The following is an 11721-nucleotide window of genomic DNA, read 5'->3' as shown; positions in this document are numbered from 1 at the left end:
GCCACCACGGCGGCACATGCACCCAGCGCTTCCTGGGCACGGGAGCGTGGTTTTCTGTCCTGCGGGAAGCACTGGCGTCTCTTCAGCACCCACTGGTGTCAGTGGAAGGTTTGCTGGCAGGAGAAGCAGGAGTCCCAGCCCACAAAGCTGTTGCTGGTCTGCATGGGGGCCAGGCAAGGGGATGCCCGCAGGAAAAGCAGCCTTCAGGGTGGCTGTTCCCCTAATGAGTAGCTCCATGAGCAATACTAATCATTATCCAAATGCACGCGGTATGTCTTGAGCAGGCATCCAAGCAGGGGAGATATGTGCAGAGTGTGGGGCAAGAGCCGCCTGGCTGCAGCCTGTGCACACCAGCCCTTGCTCTGGAGGGGCCTGAAGCTTCTCCCATTAAATCAACACCAGCTGGATGTGCAGTGGCAGCATTAGTCTGAATTCTTACTAATAATTAGTTTTATCAGATCCTCTCCTATTAATCTCCAGCTAGCCCAGCACTCCCAGCCGCTTCTGTTTCCAAACAAGCTGGATGCAAACTATTCAGAAAACCAGATTCACCTGCCCCCCTCCCCGGAGCCGCTGGACACAGAGATCTGAAGAGCACTCTGCACATCGTCTCAGGCTTTTATACACACAGCCTGCAGAGCTTTATGGTTTGGTTTTTTTGTTAAATGAAGATTTCAAATATTCAAAAGCAACCATACATGCACACGCACAAAAATCTAGTCCTCATCTGGCAAGGCTCTTTTAATGTACTTTTACCAAACCACAGTACATACTTCAAATAAGGCCTAACAGATTATACTCTTTATAAATTTACAAACAGTTTATTCTCCTTAAAGAGATCATATTACTTTTATCAGTCTTGTGTATTTCAATGAATTATATGTTTATTCAAGCATAACATAGCAAATGTAGCCATAAACCTGTAGACTAAATGTCTATAACAGAGCAATCTCAGATACACTCTACTTTCAGATTAAGATTTTTTTTTAAATATACACGTTTTTGTTTAAATAGGGTAACCGCCATATCCTGGTTATGCTTCCCATGGTGGGAAAATTGTGCTGAAGAAAGAAACCTGTGGACTAGAATAACTGCTAACAGACAAGGCCTTGGTTCACCCGCCAGGGAATTGAGTCAGCTCTGCAGGCACGTAACCCTGGGCTTGGAGAGAAGGAGTGAGAGGCTTGTTTTGCTTCCTAAAGGCTAACGGCCCTGGTCCTTTCCCAGGCACAGACCACTCCACAGCAGCAGGAATGAGATGGATGAGAAAGCACAGCAACGTTTCTACCTCGCACCCAGAGCCCCAGTTACTGGGAGGTGGCCAGCCAGTAGAGATGCATTACTCAGACGTGGCATACAAACAAAGTATTGGGAGTGGAAGGAGTAAAGGGAAGGAGTAAAAGAAAAGAGGAAGTTAAATGATCTGCCTCAGTAGCAATTTTAACAGTCTTTTGCTACTGCTATGTTTATGAATCTACTTCTGAACCCTGAACATGTCCTAGTCTCTGCTGAACCCTGAACATATCCTAGTCCCTGCTGACCCCTGTTCTTCCTCACGAGGCTATCTACACCCGTGGCCCAGCTGCTGCTAGCTTGCTAGTGTGCCAAGCCAAGCTAGAGAAACAGGAGGCCCTCACTAAACTATGAAAACCCCAATAGCTTGCTAAAGAAACTGTTTTGGGGCCCTCACACAGATCAATGCCACGGGCTGTGCAAGGCAAGTGTTTCTGGAGTGTCGTATGGCAGTGATGGCTTCAAACCATCTCTCAAAGACTTGAGAAGCAAGTTCCTGCTTGAGCCCAATATATCCCTGCCAGAGAACCAACAAAGAAAGGAAAAAAAAAAAAAAAAAAAGACAAAAAAAGACACTGAGACAAAACCCAAATCCAAACCATGCAAGTTATAGCTGAATAATAAAAAATCAAAATCCAAGCCCATACCCCAAGTCCCTGTTGCCACAGAGACAGCTGGCTGCTTTCTAAACTGCAGAACCAGCCACTCTGCAGCTCCTAAATAACAAGAGTTTGTCAATAATTACCATGCACAAAGTAAAGGCCATTTATAAAACATCTCCATAAAAATATCTATTTATCTCTATATCTCTATTTATATGTCAGTAAGAAGCTTCAGACTGAGCACATCCTAAACACTCCATAGTGTGTGTGTGTGGGGAACCTATTTAATCCCCACAAAATTAAGTGCCCTTGGAGTTGGCATCCACATGTAGGATTAAGTCAGTACAGATCGTTTCCAGGAGGCCTCAGTTAGCACTAGTCAAATAGGGTAGCAGGTTGTCGAGGAGCTGAAGCTTTTCAGGAATATTGTGCCAAATCATGCGGTTGCATCAGAGGAACTCCTGGGCTTGGGCTGCTCAACACATGGTTCAGTTCACTAGGACCGAAGATATTTTACGCGACACCTGCCCAGCTTGGTGGGGCTTGATCCACTGAAGAGTAGAGCAAAAGAAAAGATCCTGCTTACCCGTGTTACAAGCAAGATCAACCATGCAAAGCAGGTTTGTGGAAAGCCAGTTCCCTGTGCTTCAGAGAGTTAATGGGAATCAAGTGATGCCTTAGTCCTCCTTATTCAAGTGACTCTGATCCCTTATCTTAAGCTGCTGGAGCTCCAAAAGATCAGACACAACGCAGGAGTTGCAACAGGACAAGTATAGTACCACAGGTACTCCAAATGCAGAATCATTTTTTATTCCTCTCTGAGATGTTGATCCAATGAAAATAATCTAATTCCTCGATGAGAATTTTCTTGGATGTGCTAATAAGTGAAATCTGTAGGAGAGCTGCCTTTTTGCCCCTGTTGAGATGGACCTTTAAAACTCCAAGAAACTCAAACCACTAGAGGCTTCTACCATGTCACTCCTTTTGTGCCCTCCTTTAGAGGCTGGCTGCCAGTGGTCTTGTGTAGGCTGAGGGTGGATTCTGACATCTTGTGACCCTAAGGAAAATAGAAACTGGCTTTTGCTAGACATTTGAGTGATGGTATCTCTTGGGAAAATGTGAACCAAGCAAAAGAGAGTGAGTACGCTTGCTGGAACGAGGGGCATCTGCCTTGTTTTCAGACTTTCTTTGCCAGACAGCGCTGTGATTTTTGGAACAAATACAAACAAGCTATAAAATAACGCTGCAGATGGCAGAAACCAAACTTTTCCTTTCAGTCACCAAGTACTATAAACAGACAAAACCCAGCTGCAAATATAATAGATGACAGGACTTTAGGCACACAACTCTCCCACTACAACGGTCACATTTTAGGAAGGTGAGAGGCTCTACCTTGGTCAAAGCAGCAAGTGCTGCTGGGGAGGAGTTCAGAGATGATGGTGAAGGGTGATGAATGGATCAGTGAGAGGGAACGCTTTTAAAGTGAGGGGAAAAAAGCCAGAACTGTCAGCCAGTTTCTCTCCATGCTGGCCTTGGAGTGGTGGGTAGGGGGTTTGGAGAGAAGGAGACATGAGATGTGTACAGAGATCTCAGCCCTGTACCAGCAGATGTGTAACAAAAGGGACTTACATTGCGTTTCAGGGTGTACTGCGAAGGGAATTTCTCTTTGCTACCTCGCCCTGCTGCTGTAGTCTGTGTTTCAGGGATAAATGTCTCCTTAGTGCAAGTCACACAAGAAAACTCTACGGACAGACCTTGATTTTGTAACAGAAATAAAACACAACCAGCTGCTAATACTGCATCCAGTGCTTTATAATGGCAAAACATAGACTCATTTTTAAATATTTACCCAAAACAGATTTTTAAGACAAAGCAGCACAGGGCTGTTGGGCCAGCTTGTGAATGATTTATTGACTGTGCCATGGTCAGGCTCCTTCAGCAACACACGAACCATAAGCCAGAGGACACGCAGTTTAGAGAATAAACATTAGTATACAGGGGATGGCTACCTTGTCTTTATTCAGCCAAGTTTATTTATCTCACATACCTCCATATGGGTTTAAAAAAACACACATAGATTTGGCTGGTTGCTGCATCACTAAACAAAGCCATGACCAAATGTAGGAGAGCTGATAGGCTGGAAATTTTCCAAATAAAGCCTACTTCCACATGACATGAGTCATTTAAAGTTATTGCTTTCTGGCTGATTCAAGAGTTTGTTGACTTGCTCCAGTGACTCTTTCAGTCCATCTTAGACAAGAGCCTGCTGATAGCCTACTGTCCTGAAAAAGGAGTCAGTGGGGAAAAATACACAACAGGACGGGATGCTAGGTGATCTCATCTCAGCTGCCTTTCCCACGGAAAGCTGGACCAGAAGGTCTTTTGAAGTCCCTTCGAACCTGGGCTGTTCTGCCGTTCTGTATGATGGGGAACAGGGGACAACAGACAGGGACAGGCAGCAGCACATCTGAAGATTATCTTCCAAGCAAGGCCAGACCAGCAGGTGGAAGAGTTTGGGACCTATGACTCTCTGCTCCCACAGCAGCCTAGAGCAGCTTGCTTAAGTTTCACATCTTCAGCTGTATTCTTGAAACAGCCTGTTTTAAAGCATGTGAAAGGCGGGAGAAGCTCAAATATTCTGGCCAAATAGGCAATGCACACATGGTGATGCACGACTAGCTGCAGCGCTGTAGCTACCCCAAATCTTCAACTGGAAAGCAAGGAGAAACTCTTTCTGGTATAGTTTATTGTTCAGCATGCTAAACATTTCCTCAAATAGTTTCTGCTCTAGTGTCATCCCAGCAACTTACTTTTCTTACTTGTCAGAAAATACCATCTATGCGCCTTGACATGGGTTTCCAATAAGTAAGAATTTCTTAGAACAGCTCTTTGCTAGAATGCAGAATGTCAGTTGTTCAGTATTATCAGTACAAATACCTCTAAGTTTTAATAATTAATACAGTGATAGTACCTCTCTGACCCTTGCAGACAGCAGAATTTTAATGCTATGAAATCTGAGGAAATAACCATGTGCTATTCCCTATTACCCTATCACACACCAAGCAAGAACATCGAACTATGGCAACACAAAGGGTATGCACTCTTCTCTCATGTTTGTTTAATCCAGATGTTTTACCATTAAGGAAAAAATAGCAGTGGGAGTATAAGCAGGCATTATTGGAAGCTGCTGCATCACAGAAGGAATAACAATTTAGATGCACTAAATTTGTTACTTGCCTCCATGTATATTTGCAGAGTATATCTTACCCCCTTTTCACAGAAGCAGTTCTCGTTGTGCTTTGCATCACGTGGAATAATTGCTTAACTTTTCTCACAAGATGTTTTGAAAATAGAAAACCAGTCAAAAGAAACACTCCTCTGTGAAAGAACCCATTAATACCAAACTTTTCTTTTTTACATGAAGTGACTTTTTTTAAAAAAAACCCTTCTTTTATAAAGAAACAACAAATCCGCCACTTTTCTTCCCAGTTCTGAAGTTGTTGGCACAATCAGTTTTGAGCATAGTGCTTCAAGAATTCTGCTTGTCTGTGAAAGTTAGAGTTAAGTAGGATGTTATAAGAACTGTGTTACAGATTGTTAGATAAATGCTTTTTGGAAACCACGTCCAAGTCTGTTCTCATTTGAGGCACCATATGTGCTTACTACTGTAGAGCAAAGTCTGAGTTTACCTCCAAAATTGTATTTAATTTCAAGAGCAAGTGATTTTGCCAGCACTGCAGACTCATGGATTTGAAGCAAGTTTGGTATCTTACCCACCCACATTATGGCAATAAATACCCAAGAGCTGTAGATATCGCATCCTTAAGAGCCTTAGGTTTCAGGGGTGCATGTGCACACCCACACACTTCGGGCTGCCCTGAGATACATGTGGTGACGGCAAGAAGCAAAGACTCTTCTTTGTGTCACAGTGTACAAGTATCAGAAGGGCTTTAAACTCAAAACTTCACTCCCATCTCTTTGTTCTAGAGCTTTCCTATAGAAATGAAAAATTTTCCTGTAGAAAGTGTGACTCCCCTTCTAGGGGTCACAACAGTCAGTACAAATGAACCATCAAAACATGGTCGCAAGGCATCACGACAGGACTGTGCCGCTACTATATTCCACAAAGTAGGTTAAGCTCTTGGACAGGGACAGGGCCTTGGGTCACTGGTTAAGGCAATTCACACTGCAGACAGAGCAACGGGGTGGGAGAAGCACAGTCCTTCTGACTTGGGTGGCTGCTGCACTGATGTTTCTTTGCCTAGATTTCACGCTTTCCCATTGAAGTACACTTAACATCGTTCTTTTATAAAATGCTTCACACCATGAAAACTCTTTAAAGCCTGATAAGGTAGTCTGTGAAAAGGGACAGAAACAGATCTGTTGAGCTGGGCATGCATTTTTCTTGCCGACTTCCACAGAAGGCTCACATTCATAAGCAAAGGACAGAGCTACGGTAGGAGAGGCAGGCAAACCGCCCACGCTCAGCCATTCGCAGTGTGTAACTCCTGTGAAGCTGGCAGTGCCACACAGCCTGCAGTAACAAACGTGAGCAAACCTGACGACAGACAGCTTGCTGCTATCTGCAAAAAGGCAGGAAAAACCCCAGAAAAGCGGTCACTTCTACCAAAACTCTACTCTCAGACCCTCAGCCCACCTCAAAAAGCACAGATTCACACTGCCTGAGATCCTCCTCCACGACAGCTCATCAGGGCTGCCTGATGCAGCAGGAACATACTTGCACTTCAGTTTCTTCCCTGGTTTCAGCACCCTCTCTTACATACAACTATGTTCTGAAGTCCCTTTTTTAATGTACTGTGGGTCTTTTCTTAAGAGGTCTTTCCAACTTCTGTCCTTTCCAAATTGATTTCCTGGTACTAGAGAAGGAAAAAATATAGACAATGAACAGAATATACAAAGCATGAGGAGACAGCTGTTAATGAAATTAAAACTGTTTCAAACTTCCTTTTTTTTTTTTCTTTTTTCTTTTCTTTTCTTTTTAATTTTTTTTTTATTATTATTATTTACCAATCTGCTTTTCTTAAGAACTTTACTTAAAAGGAAAGACATTCACAGAAGATATTAGGCATACATATCTGTTGTCCTTCTTTCATTCTACTTTACATGCTGTTGCTTTTAGAAGGCAAGGTTTATGTTTCATTTCTCTAGGATGAATAAAGAAATCTGAATAACAGAATTCAGGTTCTGCTTTTCAAAAATGACACCTTTTCAGGATCACCATGCTTGCTGGGATGTAAAATTGTTCAAGGGAGAAACCACATTAAAATCTATTGCTTGTCAAACTAACATAGCTTCACATTTCAACAGATAACCTTGGAAATCAGATGCATCTGCCATTAAAGGACAGTGTTTTAATGAAAATGTAATTATTTACCAGACTCTTAAAACTGAATTCTTATCACTACGGTAAACTTGTACACATACACCACTGCTTTGTCAGTCTTACTAAAATATTTATGATGACCATCCTTTCACGGACATCACGTTGCCTAGAGCATGACGCTGAAATGCTGCCATACCTTTGAAGTGGTAACTGCTAGAAGAGATATAAAAGGTATACGTGATGTTTAAGACAAGAAAAATACAAAGCAGAAATGCTCCAGTACCAATTAAAGACACATATTCCTATTTAATATATCTGAGTTTTCTATCAGTAAATACGGAATAAGCAGTGTGTGAAAGACTTGATTCAAAACTGCCAGATTGGACTGTGGATTTCCCCTCGAGGCTGGGTTGACATCAAAATTAGTTTTTCACCATCTTGGCTCTTTGGAGCTCCACGACTCATTTCCTGGTGGTCTGTGTGTGTTGTGAACGAAGATCCAAAATATTGCTTATATGATTTCACCAACACTGAGAGCGTTAGTCTCCAGCCCAGTCTTGCTCCCTGCTGGCAGCAGTATTGCCATCAATTCCCATGGGATTACAAATGTACCTTTTAGAAACACAACTGGGACACTTCGGTTCCTCCACCAATACCAGAAGCTACATTTTTCTGCACAGTTCAAACAGGTGAAGCAGCTAAAAAGCTGATAAAAGACTGATTATCTTAATATTCTTTGGGGAAAGTAGAGAGTTTTATAAAAGCAGGATCCACTCTCCCCTCCAATAGATTTTCCCACTACAGGTATATGGATAGTACCTGTCAACATGGATTTTTGGCACAAGAGTGGGTTTAACTATAGGTGGTGTAACCTTCAATAATAGGCATGCAGGGGAAGAAATCCTCAGAATACACATAACGCTAGGAAAACACACAAGCTACTTCTGTGAGCTGGCTTCTGCTTCACTCACTGCTGGGCTGCCAAATGACCACTGCCTATAATTAAACATATGCCATTCGAAAAAATGAAATGCAAAGCAGACAGGCAGGAATTCACCTACAGTCACCAAATGCCTGTACAGAGACCAGCTGCTAGTCTACAATATCATGTCTAAGGTCCAGTTTAAGAAGAAACAAGAATTCTAGTAATTAAAAAAGAGTTTCTAGAGTTACAAAAGTGACTGTATCATGAAAATAATGTAAAGACTGAAGATTATCAACATTTTAACACAGCACTAATGAACTTCACATAAAGAGGTCCATGGCGCTCAGTCAAGGGAGAGATGCAGATGCTTGCCACTTCACAAATTTTAAATCTGTTTTTCAAATTTAATAGATGCAGATGCTTGCCACTTCACAAATTTAAAATCTGTTTTCAAATTTAAGACACTAATTTACAACTAATGCTTGTGTAACCGTCAAAGGTTATTTTCCAGAAATTCTTGCTTACAGGGGTATGGGAGATTAGCTGGTAGAATTAGAAAATCAGTGAACAGATGTCACGGGCCTCACTACCATAACCCAGACAACTGCCCCCAGCTTCACCAAGGACTCGGTTGGGCACAGAGATGGAGCCATCCTTCCCCTCTAGTGCCATGCTGAGGCATGTGGCAAATTTGCATTGCGGCTGCTAAGTCTGTTTCTCCTACACAAAGCAGCAGAGGACTCCAGTCTCTCAGGATCTGTGCGTCTGATCCTCCTCCCAGGCATTAAATTCAGATTAGTAAGTAACTTTTTGCTGCAAACCAAATCCCAATCTGTGCAAACAATGCTATAGTCACTTCTTTGGTAACTTGAAGTTGCAGGCAAGGAGTTTTCGTGAGTAGACTAAAATACCATTAAAAGCAAATCAAACTAAAATAATATAGAAAAGAGAATGCCTTTTCAACCCTACAAAGACTCTGTGATGGCCATGTATTTTGCTGAATAGTTAGTGGTGCAGGCTAGATCCAGCACATGCTGATACTCTCCAAGGAGTGGAGACATCTTACACCCATGATTAAACAAGAATAAGGACTCATCTGTTCAATTAAACACAAGAGAGGGAAAGGTTAATACTGGAGGCAAGGCAAAAGGCTGCAGAGCACGAGTGACAGAGGTGATTCTTATGCCTACCCTGAACCCCTCTGCCACACAATATTACCTGAGAAACTCATTTTTTTTTAAACTGGCAACTTTTTCATATGCTAATTCTGAATCCATAAACGGAAGAAATCAATGGGCTTCATTTGCTCTTTTATCTATGTTCAGTGAATCCAGAAGAGGACTTTAGGCTACTGCCCTTAAAACCCAAACTATCTGACCTTGTCCGTCTGACAAATTGTGCTTATCAATTTCTTGTCTGGTAAGGCTCCAATATTTTCTTCCCCCTCCAAGATACTTTTTTCTTCATTTTAAAGGACTGAATAGAATAATGAAAGATACAAGCAAAAAGATAAGGAAATTATCTGTGTAGTAGACTGCAGATTCAGGTGAAAAATGAATCTTGTACAGAAAAATTGATTACATCTGTGCATACTAAACCCAGCAACATTAAAGACAAAGCAAATCTGAATGTCATGAGCATAAATATTTTTAAAGGGAAATTCTTGGTATTGTTTCCTTTCTTTTAGGAAACAGCAAATGCCCTGCAATACATCCATTCCTTCATTCTGTTCCACTGCCAAAACTGCCCATTAAGGTCTTAAACTCCTACCAAATCAGACCCCTGTAGAACCACGCTCCTCTACAGAGGGCAAGGGAAAGCCATGTTACTGCCATCAAGATATGAGGTCTGCAGGCTGCCCCTCTGCCTCTCCTACAGACCGCCTGCCTGCTTCTCAGGTGACACCTACAACTTGCCTGGTCCAAAAGGGGACGTGGGGTGCGATGGTGCACTTGGCATTGGCCTTGCTGTTCTTAATAATACCTTACAAAGACAGCAAAATAGTTCAGGTACATCTCTGTAGTGAAAAGTAACTCTCCACTGGGCGCTGTGTGTTTCTCACGTGCTTTCTGGACAGTTTCCAAGCCTCCTTTGCCTCACCTTCCTCCCTGTGCAAACACTGCCAGCAGAGGCTTTCCCTGCAGAGGGACCAGAACAAAGGATTTAATGAATAAATTGCTATGCTACAGTTGGAAAAAAAAGTATTATGTGAAGCCCACGGGTTCAAATGCATTGACTAGAGCTTTACTAATATTTCTGCAACAGCCTATAAAGAAGAAACAGAAGCCAAGTCTGGCTCTAATTCCCTACTACAATGCTTACACCTAAGTACAGGGTATGCCAATATGCCACAGGCAGAGCTGAGTTTAAACTGGCATGTGCCTCAGGTCACCAGTGCCATAGCCAAAGACACAGGAACAGACTAGGTCTACAGACTCACACAGCACCATCCTCCCTCGAGACCAACAAAATAATAATAATAATGATAATAAAAAAAAACCCCAAAGCTTCCTGTGCTTTATGATCGTCCTCTCTGATAGTAGTAGTAGTCATAATAGCAGTATTTTTACATTGCTGATGAGAACTGTATGCAATCAACAGCATGCCTGGGTCAAGAATATGTATCCTGCCAGGGTTGGCACGCGTTGATGACACATTGAAAAATTGGTGAGTCAGATTGGCATTAATCGTCACCCCCCCCATCCCACCCCCAGCCCTGAACCCCCAGTTCGATCCCACCAAAATGAACGGTGATACGGCCAAGATGCAGGGCTGAGGGCAGCCCAGGGGGAAGTGGCCGGCCATGAAGGAACACAAGGCCAGGAAGAAAGGTCTGCCACTTGTCAGGACAGACCTACCCATGTTTCAAACAGCTTTTAAAAAATGTAAAAAAACCAGCCCCATTTCTCATTGCGGGTATCCAGAACACCTCTAAACACACAGAGAAATAGACAGGTATTACTGAAAATTTTAACCAATGCTGAAGCTGCAAAACTGGTCTTTGTTGTAGTTGTTTGGATACAGAAGGGGCAATTTGCTGTAAATAATATTAAAAAGTATTTTTTCTTAAATGCTTGAGATATTCTTTTTTTTCCTCCAGTCTCAGTGGTATTTTCCTGTCACTTGCTCCTCCAGTTGTGCTGATCTTTTTACCGTACATGTGCTCAAGCGTCCGACACAGAGTGTTCTCTCCCCACTGCAAGAGTCATCCCAGTCCCGCCCTGGCCCAGCTTGTATCCCACCCCAGGCCCCATCCCCGTGGGCTTAGATAAGCCATTCCTTCTTGCTCTCGTCGATGGTCTCCGTGAAGTTGGGGTCATTGTTCATGATGGCGGCGTCGGCGCTCTCAGCTGACTCTGCCCCTTTGGCCTCGTTGGTGTGGTAGGTTCCCTTGTGGCGAAACATGTAGCGGATCAGGAACACTAAGGTGCAGAGGATGGTGAAGATCACCACTGCAATGACACCTACATAGAGGAAGAAAGAAAAGACACAGCTAGTGAGAACACCACCTACAGATTTTGACACAAAGAAAGGATCCCACAGCTCCTCTGAGCCGA

General features: G+C 42.9%; 1 protein-coding gene across 2 annotated transcripts in view; it reads right to left on the bottom strand.

Annotated features, from left to right (window-relative positions):
- Nucleotides 1–727: 727 nt before the first annotated feature.
- CNTNAP2 (contactin associated protein 2) overlaps nt 728–11721 on the bottom strand; it is a 1159973-nt gene continuing 1148979 nt past the window's right edge. For both annotated transcript variants that reach the window (XM_055709318.1, XM_027816209.2), the window contains one exon: nt 728–11628. In XM_055709318.1, the coding sequence (XP_055565293.1) occupies nt 11429–11628 (200 nt within the window). In that variant the 3' untranslated portion in view covers nt 728–11428. The remainder of the gene's footprint in view (nt 11629–11721) is intronic.

This window comes from Falco cherrug, chromosome 4 (assembly GCF_023634085.1).
Source record: "Falco cherrug isolate bFalChe1 chromosome 4, bFalChe1.pri, whole genome shotgun sequence".
In the NCBI taxonomy this organism is placed as follows: Eukaryota; Metazoa; Chordata; class Aves; order Falconiformes; family Falconidae; genus Falco; species Falco cherrug.
Note: the sequence above shows the minus strand (reverse complement) of the source record. Positions and strands in the feature narration are given on the sequence as shown.